Raw genomic sequence first — 26,362 nt, forward strand, 5'->3', positions numbered from 1 at the left:
CAAATTTCATTTTATATGAAATGCATACAATGCACATTTATATGTACATATGTATATAATGAAATTTGAATAATGTACATAAAAAAGTTAGAAAATGAAATTTAATCCAAATCTTTTTTCTTCTGTTCTTATTTACGTGAGAGGTTTAAACATCTGAGCAAAATTTATCGCAGTGGAATCGATAAATTCTTCCCAATATCTCGAAATTGGCCTCGATTTTCAGCTTCAGCGATCCAATGTAATGGCAAATCTGGGCCAAAAATTTTGCTCATAATACAAAAGTTACAAAAGCTTGAAACAACATCAATAATTTTTGTTCAGTGTGCGAGTGCTTTCCGAAGCTGATGTGTATCGAAAATGAGAAACACCAGAACGCTCGACCAAAGAAAGAATTCGCCAAAAGCAAGAAGAATTCATTGGCGAGAGAAGCGTTGCGTTGGATTTAGAGATTTACAGGTATCGGTTGCGCAAAGACACGCCCGGTTGGAACAAGAGACTCTATCTAATACCGTCCGCAATGCGGTTCTTAGTTTCAGCGCATCGTTGTTACGACGCTGCACATTGGTGCACGATCATTTTGATATCTAAAGTGGTCACCGAAAGACTGAATGATACAAAACAAAAGTAACTTTTACAAACACATGTTTTTTTTTTAATTTTTTGTTATTTTATTTGGACATATAATTAATAGAATTTTTTCAGTACTATGTGTGAAAAATACTTCAAATCACTATCATTTTGAAAATGAACGAGTTATGACTTCTTCAAGCCCTTCGATTTTTTCAGTGGCCACCCTATAAAAATCCGCTTCCTCTGGTCAAACGTAAATTTTTCGATTTTGAGGCGCAAAATTTAAAACGTTACTTTCGTTTCAAACAATTCTGCAAAATTCAAAAATTCAAAGTAAAGTGAAATATCAATGTCAATTAGTGTTTTAGACAATAATCGTCATAATAAATTTAATTGATACATTTCAGACATTTAATCCTGTTAAATGTACAAGTCGTTTTTCAATCCGTGTGAAACTGGTTCTTTGATAATCTAAAATTTAAACTGGTTTCAATTGAAAAAATTAAGGAACGATATTTTTCTGCATGAAAGCATCTCACGAATAAGTGCAAATACAAATTTCATACATATTTCGCAATTTTTACATTTGTATAATTATATTTTTGTATTTATATTTATACTTATATATTTATATATTTATAACGTATAAAATAAATGTATATATATATATATATATATGGATGTGGCACGTAACTGTCGCCACGACACCTTTTTCAGGCACTTTTGATTGTGTGACGAAAAATATTTTGAACAAAAATGAATCAGTTTCTAGTTGGCTACAAAGTACAATATAAAAAATTCCAAAAACTTTTTTTTCGATAAAAAATCAAAGTCACATTGATTTTTTTAAATGGCACCGTGTATTTTTGACTTCGCAGAATTGTTGCTTCTGAAAAAACGAATTCAACCACCTACTATACTATGACGTTCAGATGTCTTTGACTTCAGAAATTTAGGTTTAATCAACAGAAATTGTTCATTGTTCAATTTTTCATAAAAATGTTCTCTGAACCAGTAAGAATCAACTCTGATCCAGAAATGGTATCTGTGACGATTAATTACACATTATTTGGATACTTTTGTCGGTTTAACGGTCTTGCACTACAGTTCAAGTTATGTTAATATTTTTTCATAACATTAATATCAAAATAACTTTCACCCTACCAAGTTACAATCGTTCATTCTGCTAAGACAATTCCGATATTCAGTCTTAATCTATCAGTACAAAACTAAGCATGTATTCTAAAAGTGAAAAGGTAGATATGCTGCTTATGCTCGGTAAATGTGATAGAAATGCACGTAGAATTGCAAATATGTACGCTACAAAATATCCACCCATGTCCGGAAATGTTTTATAACATTGAAAAGTGTGTAAGAGTACATGATTGAAACAAAATAATTCTCGATATTAATATTTCTGTTGATTAAACCTAAATTTCTGAGGACAAAGAAATCTGAAGGTCATAGTATAGTACGTCGTTGAATTTGTTTTTTCGGAAACAACAATCCTGCGAAGTCAAAAACATACGGTGCCATTTTAAAAAAATCAATGTGACCTTGATTTTTTAATGAAGAAAAAAGGTTCTTGGAATTTTTTATATTGTACTTTGCAGCCAACTAGAAACTGATTAGTTTTTGTTCAAAACATTTTTTGTTACACAATCAGAAGTGCCACACCCTGTATATACATATATATGAAATATATATATATAAATGTATATAAACATTATATATGTGCAATTATTATGTAATAATAAAATTATTGTATTATGTAAGTGCAGGTAAAACAAATGTATATAAACATTATATAAGTAAATAAACATATAAAATAAATGTAAAGTGTATAAAATAAATGTAAATAAAGTTATATAATAATAAAGTGTATAAAATATTAAATAAAGTGTATAAAATAAAGTATATTAAATAAAGTGTATAAAATAAATGTATATAAAATTCATATATCACTCATAAATCTTTATATAAATATATTTAATACATGTTTATATTAATATATTATATTTATTATACAGTCCGAAACATAAATTACCGATGTTCGAAGGATTGACTATAATTTCATGAAAAGAAAATGGTACTATACCAATGATAATTTCAAAATACACCGTTCATTTTATTCTACAGCAGACAGCAAATGAGAAACTGTAGACACTCTTCTCCTTGAAAATGTTATAAATTTCCATAGCGTGTAAAAATATTAATAGGACTAAATAAAAAAAACATGATCCCTTAAAAATTATTACATTCTTTTCGACATTTTATTGAACTTACAACATCACAAATTTTGATATTATGAATATCATGATAGACGACAAAGTAAGAATACTTCTTTCCCGAAAATTGTACAGATTCTTTTCGATGACTAAATCTACGATAGATTTGAAAATTGAACCATTTTTCTCCTTCTCATTTCTTTCTACAAAGAATAGTTTAGGAGATAATTGTGTGGAACGTTTCAAAACGGATCACTCTGTACGCGAAATATGTCCGATTGTTAACCACTTGCGCTGGCGACTGATTGCGGACCATAACGAGTGACCGTATACAATAATTTGATGCTTTCTTTTTCAACTCGTCGGTATGATATCACTGGATCGGAATTATTGAGAAGGAATAAATTTATTATTCCTTTGCCTATTTTGTTTTACTTAAATATACTTAAAACTGAGAAAATATTGCAATTTTGGGACAAAAGAATTCTCGACGTGCGTGACACGTCATTCCAGCGCAAGAGGTTAAATACTGAAAGTCTTTTTTCCAATGTCATTTGTCTTTTGAATTAACTCGGCAGAATTCTGGACCCCAATTTGTTCTCAATTTGTTCAAAGTTTTTAGAATCGAGTTATCGTTAAAAGGACAGGACAGTTTGACAGGCCTAAAAATTACGTATAATTTGGAGTGCTAGTAAAAAGAAACTACATATTTGATTGACATGAGCTTTTGTGCTTTATTTTAACACGTTACGAACTATAAAAAGCAACATTAAAAGAAAAAAAAGAGGGCTCTTATTTAACTTTTTAACGGCATCCTTTTACATAACTTTTTTTTACCTATTGCCTATCGGTGTGCATGATTTCAACCAAACAGGATCAGTTGCAACAAAAAGGCAAAAGAAGTTCAAAAGTAAACAATATTCTCTAGGGATTAACGATCCAATATTTTCATTTCTGTGAAAATTGCGAAAATAGCAGCTATTTGTCTTTGATGTATCGAATTTATGCCAAAAATTTCCAAATTGTTTGTTTATATTTTTCGAAATCGTTAAAAATTAAAAAATGTTCGATAGTCAATCCCTAGTTACACTAAAGATACGTACCAGGTTTCACAGTAATCGGTTGGTTAGATTCCGAGATATCTTGCACATCGTTTCTAAAAACCTAGTTTCGAGAAAAACGCGTTTAAAGTTTCACGTCATTTTTCATATGTATCCTTTACTTACTTTTTCTACTTATACATCGCAGTTTTTACAATTCACAACTAAATTGAATCCAAGTCCCCTAATATTCGATTCACAATTCAAAAGTAATATTTGAATCACACGATTTACACTTTGTAATACCGCTTAAAGTTGTAAACAGTGATACAAATTCAATTATTCTGTATCCGCGGATTTATTACTATACCCCAAAATAAGTCGTTTTTAAAGGTTAGGACCTTTTGTATCTTATTTCTAAGACTTCAAACTACTATTAAAAAAAAAAAAAAATCGATTTTTTGAAAATTTCAAACTATTCTGACCCCTTAAACGAGTTTCGTGTCTATTAGACTCAATTTTCTTGGATTTTGCACTCGAAATTCTTATCTTTGTTAATAAATAATTTATCTAAACGGACAAGGAGCTTGAGCTTGTTCGAGGAATGAATAACAAAAGGGAAATACTACGCAAATGTGTCGTACCTAAAAGATCCACAGATCTCGAGTAGCCTTTCTCAAAAGTGGGAATATCGGGAGGGAAAAATAAATTGACTTTCTCGTTTCGTTTCGTCTGGTTATGGTCGAAAGCGCGAATTAAAGGGGAACGAATGTCATTCTATTAAATTCGTTACGTGCGGCGGTAACCTTAAAGTTATAGGACACGAGCTATAAAGTTCAAATATCAAATCCCGGACCAAGTCGCTCCCGCTTCCAGATATTGAGCAGATATACTGCAAAATAGCTGAGCAAGCGTTACGTCCCGTGGGTTCGGAATGAAAAATAAAATTCACTCGTGTAAAGTGTCGCATAAAATCTGTCGGGACGTGGTTCTCGACGAGGTAAGACGACGTAAATTCTAAAAAATTGGCTGGACACCGCGATCCGATAAATTTATTCAGAAAAGTAAACTCGGTATAATTTTGTCCAGTTGGTTCTTCACTCGGAACAGATTTTTTTCAAACGAAAGTTTACGCCTGTTATTTCTTTTATTTTAATCGCGTGTTTCTCTTTAAGCAAGAAAAAAAAAATATTCATTTGGAATAGCATTGTATTTTTCTTTATAAGTGCCATTTCTTATTTATCCAAATAGAAACGATTTTTATATACACACATTGAATTTAAATAATGATTTGATTACTTCATTATTATTGTTGTTTTATACTTCATTGTTGTGTTTGAGTTTATTTTAAAGTGGCAACATTATGTTCATTAGTAACCACTAAATGGTACAAAATTAATTGTTACGTATTGAAATATGTAGAGAAATAAATATATTTCATTTATTAGATGTATTTGTTTATTAAATTTAATGTAATAACATTAATAACATTTATTTATTAAATGTTATTATATTAATTAATTTATTATACAGAGTGTCCCATTCAAAGTGACCAATTTTAAGTACCCCAATTATTTCCTAAACTATTCGTTATAGAAAAAAATATTTCAACTTTCTTTCAAGATATCTTACGATGATCAAACATTTTATCTAGGCGAAAATGCATTAAAAGATTTTAAGGATTATCTTCCGTAAATGAAACGAATGATAATAACAATAATATAATATATTGATATTTCAAGGTAAATATTACGGCTCGAAAAAGTGAATATATTTGTTTCGAAAATTTTGCAATTTCAAATTTTCTCTATTTTTCGTTTTTTCAGAACTAAATCCACCGAGGCCTTCAAGATCAATGTCTCCCCTTAAAATTTGAAGTATGACTTTTTCTGATCGATTTCGATTCAATTTTGAATGAAAAATGTGCCACTGAAATTACGGCGGCATTAAAATGATCCAAAATTGTACATCGGATACGTTTAGCGTGTAACTGTGTTGTCTTTTGTGTGTTGCGATTCGAAAAGTAGAAGTTTCCCTCTTTAGAACAAACTCAAATATCGCCAAATTTTCGATTACAATTTAGTGCTCTTTTAATTTTGTAGAAAACACGATACAAAATTGAATACTTACACATAAGAGTGGAATTTGTGTGAATTTTATAGTAAAAATTTCGTCTGTTTATTATTTATATCAATAAAGGGATTTGCAATGGCAGAATCACCGAACGATTCGTAAAATCATGGCACGACGTATCAAATCATTATGAAAGCGGAGAAATACGGGGCGCAACAAATCAATATGAAATACGGTTCTTTTAAAAAGACCGTGAACCCTTGGGTATCGTAAATCGAACAGCGAAAATTGAAACTTGAAATGTTACTCTAAAATTGTTACGATCTAGTCCCAGATATTTGTATTTCATTTTGAAATTTTGATTACGAGCTTGTGTAATGCGTTTGTCCGCATACATGATAAAATTAACAAATTATGAGTCTTTTCATATCTACGCGTATTATATAATTATTATCTGTGAAGAACAGCTTTCCTGTGTGGAAGTAATAAACATTCCAGTGTCAATAGTACAGTAAATATTACAATAAATTTGAATCGTTCATTAATCACAAGCCCAATATTTTTTGCAACAATAAATGATTTTCTAAATATTTTAAATATTAAAATTGTGTATTGTATTTCCAATTTCATATTTATAATGTTCGTTTTATTATATTATATTATATTTATTATATTATATTATATTTATTATTATTATATTATATTATTTATATAATATAAATTTATATTATTCATTATATTATTTTACATTAAATTTACTATTATTATATATATTATTTATATAATATAAATTTATATTATTTATTTTATTATTTTATATTTTATTTATATTATATTTATTATTATATATTATTTATATAATAATAAATATAATATATTTATATATTTATTAATTATTAACATTTATATATTTATTAATATAATATATTTATATATTTATTAATTATTAACATTTATATATTTATTAATATAATATATAATATATTTATATATTTATTAATATATTTATTTATATTATATTTATTATTATATATTATTTATATAATATAAATTTATATTATATTTATTTATATATATTTATAATTATAATTATAAGCAATATTTATCCATATTCGTCTCCTTGTTCAGATTGCATGTATTATACATTCCCGCTCAAAATCCTCAGGACAATCCTCCCGCATTTGTTTCAAAACTGGAAGAATTGAAAATTGAAAAATTATACTATCTACTTGAACTATTAAATGACAGGAAAGAATCTGTCAAGTGTTAATATATTGACAATTGCGTGCAGTTAAAAAATTTTACCATTCATTATAAAAATTTTATCATTCATTATAAAAATTTTACCATTCATTATAAAAATTTTCTATTCATTATAAAAAGTGTTTAGAGATTTTTGAGCAAGAGTGCATACTGAGATTTTTAATAGTATTACTATCGAATGTTATATAGCTTGGAAACAGCACAGGTTTCTTTCATCCTCGTGGATACACGCACAATTGAGAAACTTCATCCTCTACAATAAATACTGAAGCACATACTGAAAGGAAAGAAATTAATCTCTTTATCTTCCAAGCTTGCAAGAAATGTAAAAAAATTTTGAATTACTTAGCAAAGCGTTTGCTACATTGTACAGTCGGTTTTTAAATCGCATCTTTAAGAGGTTCCTCAGGAAGAATGGAAATTTGCTTAAAAAAATTTAACGAGTGAAATTTCATTGCGGACGACACAGTTTGGTGAATTAAAAATAATTAAAACTAACAGGTGTCCTAAGATTTTTGAACACTGGATTTTCTATGATACATTTTAACATCTTCAAAAACATAACACCAAGAGGCGAATGAATTTATTACACAGCCTAGTAAATCAGATTAATCGATTAATGAGTCGGCATCACTATTTTTACTAACAAAAATAATTATTCAGAAACTTCTTTTGCTTCGGATAAAGATGAATGTTATTTCTTTTTACATATTTTATCTTGAATAAAAGCAGAAATTAATTTATACAAAGGTTCTGTATGCTTTAATTCGCAATGGTCTCTATCAACAGAAATATTGAACTTCAATTTCATTTATTGAGATTCCCTACTGAACTTGAAAAGTTTTAAACATGGTTCACACAATTTTTATGTATTTATTTACATTTTTATTTAATGTACGAAGATGAGTCTCTAATTATTCATTATTTATTTATACCATTTTTATTGAACGCTTTCAAAATTAGTTAGAATCTAGAAGATCAATAGTGAATGAGAAGCATACAACAAATCAAGAATTCATCTTTTGATATATTTATTCACTATATTGTTAATTTCACTATATATTTGGATCTCTAATTCTATTGTTGATTATAAAATTATATATCTACTCTAATATCTAATTATGAGATTATATATCTGCGAATTAAACATTCCAAGGGTTAATTATTTCTTCTAGCTTACAGATGTCAATAATAATTTTCTTTGTATTATTATTCTTCTACAAGTTTCTCAATATTTATCATTTCAAAAACTTCTTAGTTTCCACATATACATAGTTGATTTATTTTATACATAATAGTATATATTATATAAAAAGAAGTAAGTTTGAATTAACATTAAAATTCGATTATTTAGTCACAAAATTGAGTTTTATTATAACAAAAATTAAATATTCTACTACATAATTTTTTTAACATGTAATTGCAGTTTTTGTTTCAACAGAATAGAAAAACATTTGAGTGATATAAACGAATAAAGTATCGAGTTCTGGAATACATAGAAATGAATCTGTGAAATGAATCTGTGCATGAACGTTCTAGTTAAAGATTAACAGTGTTAAAAAAAAATCATAAATGGCGAAGTTTCACGATATTATTCACTCTAAAGAGAAACCAATTAAACGAAAACAGCAATTAAAAGTCCATTACACCCAAAGAACAACCCGGATTAAAAATCCATTATGGATCTAATAGAACCCCGATTCGTGGAAAATCTAGGGAGCCAGCTATCACACGATCCATTAAACTCCATTGAAAAATTAACAAACAATGAAACGAAAAACACACGATCATAAATCACATTTGAAAATAATTTTTAATTCTCTCACTAACCGTATCAAACATGAAGAATATACGGTGAAGAACATAACTGAACCAATTAGGATGACAAATTGTCGATGATTTAAACTGTTGCAACTTTGTAAGAACAAAAAAATCGTATAAGAATCAGTCAGAATTGGTCACGTTTTAAAGCTTGAGACCTCTATCATATTGAATTACTCGCATACTCCTTTGCTTTTTTTCAAAAATTCCAAAAATTCAAAACATTATCCAAATAAAATATTTAAAATGTTTAAAGTATTTAAAATATCAAAAATATTAAAAATATTACAAATATTTAAAATATTAAAAATCCAAATACTTCTAAAAACATTGAAAAACATTGTTTCTTCGTGACGTAAATTTACCGTCATTAGGTAGAATGAGGTCTCCTAAAATTTGCTACGAGATTTTTCAGTATTTTATTAACCTTATAATATTATATTTAATATTTAGTTAAGAGTTAATAATTAACTGTTTACTGTTTAAATAATAAATAAAACTCGTACACAGTCGATTCGAAGAATAAGCTGATCGCAATTTGTGGAGAAATAAATAATATAATTATGTATCTTAGCTAAATGGGACGATCCTAATCTCTGTCTTATTTTTTATTGTATAAAGAAACTTTTTAGGACAAAGTTGCACTATCATCGAACGCTGGAATGAAATTTTTCTGAAAATCATGATTTCACAAAACCTAGAAGTCGTCGTTAATTTTTCAAATATAGTAACTTATATTGTTTCTTCGATGTGATTACAGCATGAAAAGCATGAAAAAACAAATTTAACGATCACAATGAACATTCTACTTGCTCTCTAATCTATTTGCGCTAAACAGTTATTGTATGAATAATAATCATCAAATTTATATGATTTTGTGTTTGCTACATAGATCCTCAATTTGAGCAATTAATCAAAAATGGAGAATCAATCTGAAGAATTTTCGGCAGTTTTCATATGTGACCAAGCGATGTTGAGAACGATAATAAAAATGACAATTGATTATTTCTGCTACAACGATAGTGATTTTTTTTCTGACAATCGGTATAAGAAGGAATTTATTTTTGTTTTGAAAATAAATTTTCAAAAAGAATGAAAATACTATTAATTACAATTATTAGTTACAATTATAGGTTTATATTTTTCTATTATTCAAATAATTGAATATAAAAATGCTTATTTTTGTATAAATGATAGAATTTATCAATTTCTTTTCATCAACAGGATTTCATAGTATTCGTGTATTAATTGGAACATTAATATTAATTATCTCATTAATTCGATTATTTAATTTACATTTTTCATTAATTCATCATATTCATTTTGAATTGTCAATTTGATATTGACACTTTGAAGATGTTATTTGACTATTTTTATATTTATTTTATTATACATTAATTTAAATTTTTAATTATATTACATTTAATTTCCAATTTAAAAATTTATTTAATTATAATACATATAATATTAATATTTGCAAATTTTCCGAATACTCTGCCATAAAGAAAAATGTATTCATGACTACCCGACACTAAAAAACATTATTCATATCATTAGCTATATTCATCAATTTTGAATAAAATTTTGATTTCATTTAGTGGAACATTTTCATTGCTTCAAACAGGTGAATTCATATTTAATGTGCGTGAACTGAGATCCAATCTGTTAAGAATTGTGACCAATGAAATGTTGTATAAAAATAACAGTTAGAAAAACGTAGAGTAAAACCAGATACTACTGTTTTTTTAAAATAAGTGCTTCGAGACTGAACTGTGGCATAATATTCAGTTGGACCCTCTGACATTATGTGACAAGTTTCAGAGTAAACATTGTAACGTTCTGTACAGAGTTGAAAATTTCAATGTTCAAAATTGTGTAAATGAAGTGATTGTTTTTTTAGTGTTTTCACATTCAGGAATCCATTCAGATATAGCATAAGTAATATTCGTACATTCTATAGCATTTATAAAGCATTCTGACTCTTTTTTCATCTTTTTAGTATTTAAGTAAATTAACTTTTTAGTAAATTAATACATTTGAGGTAACAGCAGCATTTGGCTATGAGGCAGAACTGGATTCAGTGCACTATGTGTTATGGATGAGCACATGCAATATAAGTATAGAAGATGGTCAATATTTTATTTGCAATTTTTGTTCTATTAATTAAGATATATATATTTGAATAATTAATTAATATAATTATCTTAATAATATATTATCTTAATTAATATACATATATATGTATGTTAAAATAATTCAAACCTTTTACAAGTTCTTAAACTAGTAATCAACATAATTTTTTATAAGACAAACCAAGTAGAATTACTTTATATTTGTCAAAAATAATTGTTTTCACTATTTTTTAACTTTAAACATAAAAATTTCATCTCACTGTATCACTGTTTCATTTGCCTTTTAATACTCGCTTATTTTACACACCTATGGAGGAAAATTATTTATTTGTATTTGTATACCTCCGGAAAATTTCATTTTCCCGCGAGCCAAACAATTTCTTCCAAAAAGTTTGGCAATTTTTTTATTGATGGCCCAATTAAGAGATTCAACCTTGTGTAAATTTGTCTTTTGCGATACGATTTTTTTTTTACGAAGCTAAAATACATTAGCTACCCGGTTTTACTTTACTTTTCCCTATAATGAAAGAAAAATCTGGATGTTCTTACGGGCATCTTCCTAGCTAGAAGAGGACGTTGATGAAACCGCTAGTTTGTTGCCTGGTCGGTGCTACGATCTAGAGTTAAGGCGAACTTTGTTTATTATAAACAAACGAACTGCCTCCATCGTTTACGCGTGGCCGGGTTGAAAAGACGGAAATCCCCTATGTTTCTTGGATGAACACGTCGAAACAGCCATTCGTTTAACGCGCTCATGAACAAGAGCGAAACGGACGATCGTCGCGATCGCACAGATGGCAACCGGTTCTTCCTAATTTCTAAATTTAGTTTTCAAGAATGTCAATCATGTACATGTAGGTACAATTATTGAGTTGTCTGACAAGTTTGCGTTGTTTAGATTAGTGGTGCAAGACCGACCATTGCCAATGTTTTTGGTAAACATGCATATTTACGAATATTAACGGTGTTCGTAATACGAACATTGCGATTGTCATCAAATATTCCCGAATTTTGCCCGTTTTTTTTTTTCTTTATTACTAAAACGAGATAAATGAGAAATCAATCGAGAAAGATTGAAAAAGTAATATATTTTTATCACGCTTTTTAAATTGAAAAATATAATGGCAACACAACTCAGAAAAATATTGTCTTTCAGGATAAATGAGAAACTGATTTTGAACGAAATTAAATGTCACTAGGCGAGGAATTAATAGAGATCCTGCTACTAATACATATCTTGGATCAAACATTCACGATAATATTTTAATTATTTTTAGAGGTCATAACATATTAATTTCAATTGATGGAGAAATTAATCTATAAAGGAATGTTCAAAAAAAAAAAAAAAAAATGAAAAAAAAAAAAAATGATTCTGAAATAATAAATTTAATTATTCTAAATTTTAATATAATTTTAATATAAAATATATGATTATCTAAAAATGTTCTTTCGCAAATAACATCTCGAAATCGTAAAATTTTAATTGTAATTAAATTAAAAAATGTAAATAATAATGAAAATATACATTTTATATTAATTCATAAAATAAATTAAATATTAAATTAAATGATATAATAATAGGTCATGGTTTTAATTTAACTAAACTAAATAGAATGGAAAATTTTCTTGCATTTTAAATATTATTAATTTTATAATTTATTTACAGATAATAAATTAATTCGATTCATTAAAATATAATGTTAATAAAATTGAAAAATATAATAATATTAGAACATAATAGTAAACTTTGAAAGTGAATCGTGTTGATTTGGCAATAAAATAGTGGGAAATATATTACGTGTGATTCAAATATTACTTGGTGAATCGAATATGTGAATTGTAAAAACTGCGAGTCGCGATATATAAGTAAAAAAAGTAAATAAAAGATACATATGAAAAATGACGTGATTCTGAAACTTTAAACGCGTTTTTCTCAAAACTAGGTTTTTAGAAACGGTGTGCAAGATATCTCGGAATCTAACAAACCGATTACTGTGAAACTTGGTACGTATCTTTAGTGTAACTAGGGATTGACTATCGAACATTTTTTAATTTTTAACAATTTCGAAAAATATAAACAAAAAACGTAGAAATTTTTGGCATAAATTCGATATATTAAAAACAAATAGCTGCTATTTTCATAATTTTCACAAAAATGAAAATGTTGGTTCGTCAATCCTTAGAGCATATTGTTTACTTTTGAATTTTTTTTGCCTTTTTGTTACAGCTAATCCTGTTTGGCTGGACTCATGCACACCGATAGGCAATGTAAAAAAAAGTTATGTGAAAGGATGCCGTTAAGAAGTTAAATAAGAGCCCTCTTTTGTTTCTTTTTTAATGTTGCTTTTTATAGTTCATAAAATAAATCACAAAATCAAACATATGCTTCTTTTTCTACTAGCCTTCCAAATTATTCGTAATTTTTATTCGTCAAACTGTCCTGCCCCCTTGAAACAAATTATTTAACATTCCACAGTCGAACAAATTTTAGTCATTCAACAAAGTTATGCCTAATCGTTAAGGAAATTTATTTCAGATACAAAAAATTGAGCATCTATCCGATACTTTGGCATTAAAATTTAAAATTCGGGACATGAAATTAATCAGATTGGTGTGTAAATGGCTCATGAAATTGTGATACATGTACATTTGTACGAATCGGTCTCGTAATGTGGGCTAATTAATAGTCCACCTCTAATTGTAATTAAGGCTCGACCTGCCTCGCATATCGCGCTAAATTGCACCGATATGAAAAGAAATAGCGAAGCCAGGGAATAATAAAACGGCTCTGACCTGTACAATGTTACAAGTTTTTGCGATTTGTTCTCATTTTTCTTTATAGTCAAATTGAATATGGAATAGATCAATAAAGTATAAAATTCATCTCGATTATCGGAACTAATTGGGAGACTAATCTACATTCAGATAATAAAATTATTGGATAACGGAACAACAGACCTCTCTAAAATAAATTTCATACATTTTAGACATCAAAAATGTTGAAGATCTTTTAGATCTCTGTGTCTAATTGTAACTTTTTAGCCTCTGTGTTTCATAAATTTTTCAAACTAAGCAACTGCTTGAAGTTTCATGCTTTGCACCATTTGAATCACTTTCTCGAAAACTGTGAATGAATCAGTATGAAAAGACGCGTATCATTGTCGACACCTTCGTTATATATTATTTTCATATAATTTTAAATTAATTGTTTCTTATTGAGGGAAATGGAATGCAAATAGGGTGAAATGGCTCGCCAGGTACAGACTGGGGAATGAAATCAGGGAAGGAAGGTACTGGGCAATGGAAAAGGAAAGGAAATGTAGGCTGTGTCAGGAGGAGAAAGAGACGTGGGAGCATGTGTGGGAGGTATGTGGAAGAAGTGGCGAGGAGGAGAGAGGATGGCAGGTAAATGTTGGAAGAATTCTGGGGGAGGAAGGACAAGGAGAAGGATGACTGAAAAGGCTGGATAGAAAAAGAAATAGGGGACAGGAAGAAGGAACTGCAGGAACGGAGGAACGGGATATAGAGGGATGATTGGGAGGAGAGAAAGGAGGATGGGAAGCATGACTCAGAGAATGTGAGGGCAGATCGGAGGAGGAAAACAAAGTAGGAAGAAAATAGCGAGGGGCGAATAGGACAAAGAAAAGGACAAAGAATGAGGCCAAAGATAGGGTGGGTGGAAGGAAAGGGGTATAATTAGATATAAGAGCGGGCCTAATGGAATATATAGTAGGATGTTAGCTATGGTAATGCTTATGGTGTAATTATGTAGTGATTATCATATTATTATATTATTATTATTACATTATATTATATTAATATTATATTATATTATTATTATATTATATTATATTAATATTATTATTATATTCGATATTAGGGAATGATATGTAAGTGGAGGTTATACGATGCTAGTGAATGATTATTGCATTTATTGCTAAGAAGACTGTATGGAGGTGGAGAAGAAGCGGAAATTGTAATCCTAAGGGAAAACAATAAAGACCTATGTATCTATCTTGTTTCTTATTTTTTAGCCTAGTATCTGCGCCATGCTAATAACACTAAAATATTGTGAAGAAATCTTATTCTGTGACCATTTCCAACGGCTATCGAAGCTATTTCTTTCGTTCCTGACCTTGAATAAATGTGAAAGTCATTCAGTGGTAAATCGTCGAACCTTTATATCCGTTTTAATATCATATAAAAAAAAAAAAAAAATAGCATTCCACTTAAAAAAATTGAAGTCATCTTCAGTTCTTAAAAAACAATATGATCAGAAAAAATTTCTACACCATTGCATAAAGTAAAAAAGGAAAACAGTACAACTCTGTTCTCTTTCATTTTTCCATAGAAAAAAATCTAAGAAAGAAAAAAACGCTAGTAAATCGTAAACACCCTGTACACGCAGAAAGTAGAAAATGTAGATCGTTCTTGTGATAAAACTTAGGTAATAAATAAATGTTCAAATAATCGAGCTTTTGTTGCATTAAGAATTCGTATGTTTTTGCACGTTACAAGAATGATATCTCTGATCGAATAATTCATTTCTTTGACCTTAGTACTGATCATAAATTTTGATAGTATAAATATAGCCAGGTTAATGGCAAGATGGCATACACCATCTGGTCGCAATCAGTTAGATATACATACATATGTACCTAGTAACTATTTTAACTATCTATAGATTGAACCACTGAAATATAATATAATTTTCAAGTGAAACACATCATTTCATATAATTAAATTTTTATATGGTAATACTCTAATATGTGAAAAAATTTGTCATAAATAGTTTGTTGTTCAAGTATAATTTGTTTTCTCCAATATTTAATATGTTATTGAGTAATAAATTTTATATTAATATAGATACTTACATGTAATATATTAATAAAATATTTCGTATAATTAAATCTTTATATTGTAGTACTAATATAATAATACTAATATATGTATACAATATAATATGTATACTAATATATCTAAAGATTCATTATAGATAGTTTGAACACATTGAAAACGTTCAATGATTCCCAAAATATGTAATTATCTAATTACATATATACTTCAAGATTTAGTAGTTAAGTAGTTATTGCAAATTTAACATTCTTGTTTGTAAATATCAATCTACATTAATATAATTTTTATTTCTCTATAGTCTAATGCTTAATATATTTGCAACAATGAATTTTATATTAATGCAAATAGCTTGGCCTGCAAGTATCTATCATCTTGGAATATTATAAAAATATTGCAAAAGGTAATTGTAAGTAAATAGAGAAAATTTGGAAAGAAGAATAATTTAAGAGTTAAAAATTAAAAACAAAAATTAGTATCAACTTAATAAAATAAATAGTATATTTATAAAGTTTTTCAAATTCCCTACAAAGTAAGGAAAAATATTTCTCACAAAAAGATAAAGATGTAAATAATAAATAATAAAACAAATTTTTGCCTGTTTCGATATCTCATTAAAGAAACAGCAAGGCTCGAATTTGAAGTATATGAACGTGCCAAATAATTAAATACTATTCAACCTAATGTATTTGTAACTATCTCTTCAAATTAAAATATCTTAAGAAGAGATTTTAAATTTATAAAATTTTCAAATATTGTATTACATAATTTTCCAAATAAATGTGTTTTAAATGTGATCATACATCTACTCTCAAGTATCATATACATCGTCATTTGTTAAAATTTAATTAGGCTAGTTTTTTTCTGCAAAACTCTCCTACACTTTTACGTAGTTTTCTTTTTCACAAGTTAAAACAATGGTTAATATTCATATAATATGAAATTCAACAACATCTAGGTTGTTCTAACTAAAATATTTTCCTTTTCCCGGACGATTCTTTCCACGAAACGTTAGTTTTCTCCGAGTTTACATAAACTAACGTAAGCTATGTATTTCGCGTGGGAAACACATGGCGGCGTTCAACGTTTCTCACGTCGTTTACATTACGTTTTCTTTTTTCAAATAATTCAGGCGGAAGAGGAGACAAAAAATGAGAAACATCGATTATTCAGCGAGTTCTGTTCTTTCAGCTCTTGCATCCGCCGTCGAGGACACTTGGTTTTACAATAATTTACCTTTTGAATCTCTAACACTCCACTTTTTGGAATATTTTTCAATTTCAGTGCCAAGGCACTTGATAGACATAATAAAGAACGAAACTATGAATATACATAAAGAATTTTAACATGAATAATAATTTATTGAATACTTGCGCTCCTTTTTTATACACTATACGTAGAATAAGCAAAATAGCAAAAAGCAAATAAGCAAAAAAGCAAAATATGTAGCATTTTATAGGATGCGTTGACGTTCCAAAAGAAATTTTACAATTGTGTTACAATTACTGTTCCAAGAAATACAAATTATCTTCGTGGAATCAATTTTGCAATACAACTAATTGTCGATACTTTAAACTTATAATTATAATTTTGTAAAAATAAATCATGTAACAATCTACTTTGTCTCATTTTTAAGCGTAAACTTATACTGTAACTACCTCGAGTTCGTTTTTTTTTTTTCAGAGATATTTTAATATCATGTGGAAAAATATTCTCTTCTTTAAAAAAAATTACAAAAATTCAGATGCCTCTGAAGACATTAAAAAAATTTTTGAATGACTTAATATAAATTTACCATAGTCTTGCAAATTAAAATTTCTTCTTTGTACTTTTAAAAATCTGTTGGTTTTTTACCATTCTATTGAACTTTGAACATGGGATTTCTTGACTTTTTGTCGTTTAATCGTAATGTTCAAAGTTCAATAACTTCCAAGACTATAGTGAAATTAGTTACAAAAAAATTTTTCTAGTATCCATAGAAACGCTTGAATTCGCAAGATTTTTGGGAGACTACTAGATCTACTTAATCTTTTTCAAAATAATGTAAAAACGAATGGAGAACTTTAAAAGTGGAAGCTTCACGCTTTAAAATGAGTATGAGATTAATAGGTCTATGATTTTCAGTAATAGCAGTTTAAAGTATCGATTAATTCTCTATAAAATGCAAGGATTTTAAATCGAATGAAAAAATTATAAACATTTCAAACTTGTAACTTGTAACTTAATAAAAAATAATAGATTTATTAATCTTATATTAATCAAAATGTTATATTCGTTTTTTTTTTTTTTTTTTTTTTTAAGATATCTTTACGTTATTCTGAAAGAGATTGAGTGAAGATATTTTTTTTCTCAAAAATCTGGCAAATTCAAAATAACTAAATTTACCACTTTGATTAAAAGTGAATCATATCCTCTTTACAATTATCCCTCAAAATTTGTTGTACTTTTTTTTCAATTAACGACAATTTTTCGTCGAGATTCTCTGGAGCGACTGTAAATGTTAAATTTTATATCACAATCTCACACATTTTATATCATCTAAAAAATTAATACAAGGAACGAATGAGGATTACTCACGGTAATGAGGACTATGTTTCGAGTTAATTTTTTTCGGAATAAAACACATACTTTCATACACTCTGCACTAATTAATAAAAGTATAGTAGATACCAATTTAAATTTACACTATTATATAGAATGAAATTGGAAAAAATCCTTAGAAAGATATTTCTAACATTTTAACAAAATAATAGAAACAATACGTAATTATATCAACTATGTACGAAAATACTAACTGAATTGTCCTGAATACTCAAACGATATTATCAAGCAGTAACAACAATACAGAATAAATATAGCAATTGACACGCCTCTAGTTGATAACGATATCTGTGTTAGAAATGGAATTGAAGTAAATGCGACAGAAACAGCATGATTAACTAAGAAAATACGTCATGTAAATAAATGTGTGCTTGTCAAAGTGTATAGAGGCTCACTTCCTCGTAAACTATTCGTTGTATAAAAAAATGTTTCAAACTTATAATTATATTTTACTGTAATTTTATTTTAATTGTATTTTGATATTTGATTGCAACAATTTGAATGTTGCAATTAGTATTTTGATATTTCTTGATGAAGATTATCTCACATTGATGGTGAACACAAATTAAAAAATGTAACTATTTCAAATTTACATTAATAATTGATAGCCATATCAACCATTATCACGTTATAATATGGTATTATATAGTATAGTGTGGTATGACATAGTGACAAATGTGGTAGTAATGTGTAGAAATCTATACTACGACATAATATGTGTAATATGTCATTATACTGTATCGAAAGGTGCTGAACCGGATAAAATCGTATAATATGTCGTGATATGTTGTAATTTGTCATTATAAGTTACACTGTTGCATAATTTGTTATATTGCTACATAATATGTTAAATGAGTTGCATAGAATATTGCTATTCGTAACTGTATCATGTTACAATATGTTTATCACGTTATAATATGATATTATACAGTGTAATACGGTATAGTGTGTTATAATAGAGTTACAAATGTGGTAGTACGTTGTAGAATTCTAACTGTCTTCTGACGTAAAAACTAATACGGTTCTACATAGAAATGTAATGCAGTTCTTTTATTTAATAAAAGTAAATTCAAAATTTCTTTAGTTGTGCCACATTAGTGTTGAACTAATAGCTAGTAGCTAAATGCTAAATTCAAGTTTATAGAAACACTTTCAAAACACTTTATCTAAATTCTACAATTCCAAAGAGAGCCACACAAATTTTAAAATTAGCTTAATGTCAACAAAATGAAGTTTCATATTTTTATTATAAATCTTTCCAACATTAAATATCTTTTCTTCTTTAATACAGTCATAATTAACTGATAGTGTGAGTGTACCAAATTTTGAAAAAAAAAAAACAATATTTTATGTACAGCACTCTGATCGCTCTCTTCGAGAAATACGTATCAAAATATTCCATATATACATGATAATAAATAAACCTCGCATTTACTTCAAATAAATAGATTTATACGCCTAAAGCACAAACCTTGACAATATCAATTTTGACAAAAACACTGGCATTCTCTAAGTAATTGTGAAAAAAAGAAAATTTGAAGTCCGTATCGACGAGTTCTAGTATAAAAATAGAATATGCAAATCGTTCATTTTAATTTTAATCAATTAATTTATTACAAATGGAATAAGGTGTGCAAGACAAGAATTTCTCATTGCTTCAATGATATTCTTTGTCGGTTTAAACGACAAATTGTTTGAAAAAATTTTTCTTTAAAGTATGATAGTATGATAAGTATCCAAGGTTATTTGTTGTGAAATATATTCTTTTAATAGCAATTAACTGTGAATCAAGGTTACATTTAACATTCCCAGTAACGAGGAAAATTTCTAACACCATTCCTATAAATAACTATTACATAATAACAGGATAATTACATAATAACGTTAAATAACTGTTGCTCAATGCGGTTACAATCACATTGCAACGCATTGTTTATCAACTTATGAAAAATGCATTAAATTAGCACGAGTAAATCAAATTAAAAAGCAAAACCTTCTTAGGAATGTTTTACGGAGAAAGTTTGATGAAATGAAAATTTCAAGAAAGTGGAATAATATTCGAAATGTTCTCATTTTAGAAGCTTGAATAGAAAGTAATTAGAGAAGAGTTCTTGCAATTGTTTATTAGACTTATTAATTAAAAAAAAAACTGGAAAATTGTGAAATTCCGAAAAAAGAAAAGTTCAAAACGCATCTCGTGATGTCAAAAATTTTTACGCTATCGGACGAAAAAATAGCACAACTGTAATTTTTGAGAAATTTTATATTTATACTCAAGTTTCACGAACATTTAATGGTATTGATACGCGTTCATCTCAAATAACACAATAAACAATTAAACGTAAACATGTAAATATCGTTGTAATTAATGTTGATATTTCTGTAATGTTGTTGATATTTCTACAGTTCAACAATATTATACTAATATCGATACAACTTGTATACCTAACGATGAGTTGGACTTCCATTTTTTTTATATATAACTTTCATTATACGATTCCATAATGACTTATACAACTTTTTTATACAATTATTTTTTTTTATTAATGATTTATACAATTTATACAATTATTTAATATTTTTTAATATTATTTATAATATAATATATTTAAATATTTAAGTAAATTTTACTATTTATAGTAAAAATATATAATAATATTTATTTAATATTTTTTATTTTTATCTGTTTCCGCCATTCCTGCCGACGCAAACAGCTCGTGATAGTTCTCCTCGGCAATTTCACATCATATTTATAATAAATTGGAGAACAAGAGAGAACAGATATATTATACTATTATATCATATTATATTATATTATATTTTGAGAGATGCAAAGAAATTTTTTACAATTGTTGCTCATAGATGGACGCATTTCCCTATTGAAATAAAAAAATATTGATCTTCGTACGAGTGCATGACCTCTAATTTGCACTTCAATTAAACTTTTGTTCATCATAGCACTCATTCGGTAGTCAACGAACTGTACATCTATTCGTTCATTATAACCAACTGCAGCCAATAACATAATGCTGCCTCTGCCCATTTGTCGACTTACCGAATTTTCTGTTCTATTCCAGTGACGTAAAAATAACAATTAAAGCTGTCATGATCAACTATATTAAATCTCGTCGAAAACGTATCAGTCAAAATTCAGTTATATCAATAGTGTGCTATCGTTTTGTCCGACAGTGTAGAGTCAAAAATCTCCAATTTCAAAATATTCGAAGAATATCGAGAATCTCACATATAACAGCGATATAACGTTCAAGTATCAGCTTACCTTTAAAGTTCCGTTCTCAAAGACAATATCCGCTATATCGATCTCGTACGTGAAGATCGCCCCTAAAGCACACTCGGGTAATCCTCTGTGAATAAAAACTGGCTTTATGTCGTGAGTGTGCGACTTGTCTCGTCGCAAGTAATCGGTCAGTATCGGCAAGAAATGGTCCGTTTTCGAGCAATAATCGAGTTCACACTCTCCCGTCTTCACGTCAAAAACTGCATTATTCAAGCAACATCTTCTGACGTTCACTAGTTGCGACAACGGTGAAGACTCTGAATATTCTGGATCCTTGTCTTCGTTAGAGTTGCAAAGCACGAGCGTGGGAACGTTGCTCCTACTAGTTTCGTCGTGGAGAATTTCGAGACAGAAATCCTGCAACTTGAGAAAGATATTAACTTTTACTTAAGCTGTTGTTTTAAATAATTGGAAAACTGCTTTTATTAGCGTGTTTTGTTCGAAATGTGTAATTTTTGTTAGAAATTTTATAGCTTCAGAATAACGTATTTTTTGAAATTTGAAATGATCTCACCATTGTATTTTAAACTTTCACAATTTTTGTATTTTAACGTTTTTGATGGAAATTTTAGGCTTGTTAGATTATTATTGTAATATAATTGTATTACAATGTCCGACACTATTTAAAAAGTAAAAGAAAGAAGCAAGAAATATCATAAAATAGCTTTGCACGTCGCGTTCTTTCCGAAATAGAAATTATGCGATATAATAATTAGAAATGGGTTCGAAACTAATTTTTTGATTCTCGAAATTCGAATCCGAGGCACCGCAAGGTTTCAAAACTTGAACTGTATGATTATATTTTATAAGACGAATTTCTTTAACGGGTCAGGACAATTTAAAATTTTCAAAAAATCGATTTTTTTTTTGTTTTTGTTTTAAATAGTAGTTTGGAGTCTTAGAAATAAGATACAAAAGGTCCTAGTCTTTAAAACGACTTAGGCCAGTCACACTGCTCTGCTCCCTTAAGAACTGGGATTAACTCCATTATATAAATTTTTATTAACTACAGTTAAACAAAGTACAAAATATCAAATCCAGATTCTTAGTGTTTAAGAACGCTAACATTCGAACTCTTTCTTCATCTAATCTACTTCTTGTTCTTTTGTCAACTATAGTATTGGATGTACGAAAAAATCTTTCAGAGTGTGTCGTTGATAACGATATAATAACATATTTTTTTGATAATTTTTCTATTCTAGATTTGGTTAATTTTGCATCCGACTTTTTTTTACAAAGAATTTCGAGCTGCATCGATTAATGAATTATGGCTTAACTACGTGAGCCTCCGAGAAAGTCCACTTGTAACAAAAAAAAAAAAAATTATTATTGCCATGCCATAGCTCTTTCTATACTGAATAACTTTTATTTACAAGATTTTCATATTTCAAGAAGTAGTGGAGATATTTAAAATGTTAAACTTAATTGAGAAAATTAGGTTTTTAATATTTTAGTTTAGTCCATTAGAACTATCGTTCATAATACGAAGATCGAATACAAAAAGTTACGATTAGAAATCTCAAAAAAGAAGATTGTAAGCCGTTAGGTTTATTAATATAATGATATAGCTTGTCAAACAATAAATAGATAGTACAGAGTAGACATTTCTTATTTTTCACTGGTACAACGAATGTCTGACGTTATATTATTATTATCGTTGTAATTTTATAGTTTCACAGTTCTAGCTGCGTTATAAAAATAGAAAAATACAGAAAGTGAATATTTCTCATTTTTCTTCTCCTTACCTTTCCATATGTGTGTGTGTGTGTGTGTGTGTGTGTGTGTGTGTGTGTGTATATGCCTGACAAACAAATGCCTACGCAATATTCTTAAGCAAGACGTAAGAAATAAATCAGGCAGTGAAAACAATTTGAATATAACAAGCTTACGTCGAAGTTAACAAGTTTGAGAAACTTACAACAAAAGCAAATTTATGGCGATGCATCTTTTTAACGACAAAACTTGAAAAATTATTTAGACAATTGTATAATTCAATTCGTAATTTAGATTCAATTTCTTTTTTCAGTGATTTTGAATTAACGAGACAACGTATTTAAGAATTCTCGTTTTTCGACAACTAGTGGTACTCTTAAGACAGCTTCAAAATTAATAATCAAAAAACAAAAATTTATGTTAAATACACCATCTCATGCAATAAGAATATGTAATCTAAATTGCTTCTTAAAATTATATAATTGTACAAGTCAAGCTTTATGTTAGTGAAAAAAATAGTGTGCTAAATACGATAAATTAATCTTCATTAGAAGTTTTTCAAATTTATATTTAAATTTTCACATTTTTACTATTTTAGTACATATCCGCGATTTTTATTCGAATATTTCGACTTTTCGTACTGACGCTTTATTTCTAAAGAATATTTCTACTAAAAAGCAGCATATATATTTAAAAATTATAGAGTATAAGCGAGTCCGTTTGACAGTAATTATAAATACAATCAATAAAAAATAGCATCGAATAATATAGTCTTATATTTTTATTTACGATTATAAATAATTTCATAATTAACACAAACATAAATTCAATAAACTTGTATCAATTCCAAGATTTATGACGACAATAATTAGAAGCGTGTTCAAAAAAATTTGTAGAAAATTTCATGCAATAAACACCGAATGCACAGAAACTTTGATAAACAATCTTTGATAGCCTGTTCCACAATTTTATTGCCAAATCAACACGATCGCTTTCGTTTAGTTTATTATCGTGACATCATGAAATATTTTATCCGGAATATTTATCAGGATCTCTATTAATTCCTCGTGTTGCAATGTAATGTTGTGGTGAATTCAACCGAAAATTTACAATCGTTAAAATTAGTATTAGTAATTAAAATCGGTCAAGTTGTCATGTACCTGCACAATTTCGATAGGATTCAATTCGTCGAGAGACAAAGTGACAATACGCTTTAAAATGATTAATAGCTCTATAAGATTAATACTTTAATCTTAATTATTAATTAAATTTTATAAGATTAATAGGTCTATGATTTTCTGTAATAGCAGTTTAAAGTATCGACTAATTCTCTATAAAATGCAAGGATTTTAAATCGAACGGGAAATTATTAACATTTCAAACTGTTGTAACTCAATAAAAAATCGTAGATTTATTAATCTTATATTAATCAAAATGTTATATTCGTTTTTTTTTTTTTTCTAAGATATTTTTACGTTATTCTGAAAGAGATTGAGTAAAGATATTTTTTCTCTCAAAAATCTAGCAAATTCAAAATAGATAAAAGTATAGATACCAATTTAAAATTAGTATTAGTAGTTAAAATCGGTCAAGTTGTCATGTACCTGCACAATTTCGGTAGAATTCAACTCGTTGAGAGACAAAGTGGTAATATGTTCAACATCCTTGCAAACAAAAAGTTCATCGTAAGTTATGCTCCCGTTGCCGAGATTACTTAGAAAAACCTGCGTTGCACGTGGTGGTGCCTGGATGCAGTTCACTTTCGAGATCCCCGAAAAAACCTCTCCAAACGGGCAACACTTTTTAAACGATGATGTAACACCGACTGACAGAGACAACAATGACGACAGAACAATTAAATTTCCCGCCATGGTAAACGAACTGCACCATGAATATTTCAATATTGATCGACTCGCAATTTCACTGAACATCGTTTTACTGAAAATCACACTTGACTGTCTTTTTCGTCGACGTTTATTTAAAAAAATAAAATCTCTTTCTTTCTTTTTTCACTGTTGACGTAAATAGTAGAAGTATCAAACAGAGAGTGCACGGTATTTGTTGCTATTTATTGTCATTGTACACGAGGCAAAGTACACGATACTCGTCGATACGATTCCCAACAAGCTCTGAAGCACGAACTTCGGTGTGATTGTTCGTGAAGCCGTTTTTGGAGAACCTTGAATGCAATCTTCCAAGAATCGACGACGAAAATTTATTCGTCGTTGTACCTGGAATTATTTCACCGAATAATCCTCTGCTTTTTCAACTGTTACTCCTTTGTTTCTCTCTTTTACTTATTTCAACATCTCGTTTCGTTAATTCCAATGTCCAGATTTATTGTTCGTCGTATATATACATATACACCGCCTAATGTGAAATTTTCTTTTAAGTATATTTAAGTATATAACCCAGGCAAAACAAATAATAAATTTAATTTCTATGCAGTGATGTTATACGGTTCGGTCACTCGTTATGGTCCGCAATCAGTTGCCAGCGCAAGTGGTTAAAATCAACAATTTTCGTTTGTCGAAATAAATACGTTTTATTATTTATTCTGTACCGAATGGCAAAATGTTGTTACGAACGCCTGAAGCGTGTCTTACAATTAGTATCGTTACTGGTCACTCTTCTTCATCGAGTCGAACGCGACAGTACTCCCAACGGTAATCTTCAAGCTATTCAGCTCTCTCTGATCAATTAAAGCGTCGCTCCCGTTGCATAATGCAACGTATTACGCGCGCGTAATTGCAGCCAGATAATCATCAG

General features: G+C 28.3%; 1 protein-coding gene across 1 annotated transcript in view; it reads right to left on the minus strand.

Moving 5' to 3' along the window:
* LOC122535096 (G-protein coupled receptor Mth2-like) overlaps positions 1–26,004 on the minus strand; it is a 77,351-nt gene extending 51,347 nt beyond the window's left edge. The window contains exons 1-2 of the mRNA XM_043666315.1: positions 25,198–26,004; positions 21,863–22,243 (exon numbers count right to left, since the gene is read on the minus strand). Of these exons, the coding sequence (XP_043522250.1) occupies positions 21,863–22,243; positions 25,198–25,524 (708 nt within the window). The 5' untranslated portion in view covers positions 25,525–26,004. The remainder of the gene's footprint in view (positions 1–21,862; positions 22,244–25,197) is intronic.
* Between the last annotated feature and the right edge of the window lie 358 nt (positions 26,005–26,362).

Source organism: Frieseomelitta varia, unplaced genomic scaffold, assembly GCF_011392965.1.
Source record: "Frieseomelitta varia isolate USP_RPSP 00005682 unplaced genomic scaffold, Fvar_1.2 scaffold_150, whole genome shotgun sequence".
NCBI lineage: Eukaryota > Metazoa > Arthropoda > Insecta > Hymenoptera > Apidae > Frieseomelitta > Frieseomelitta varia.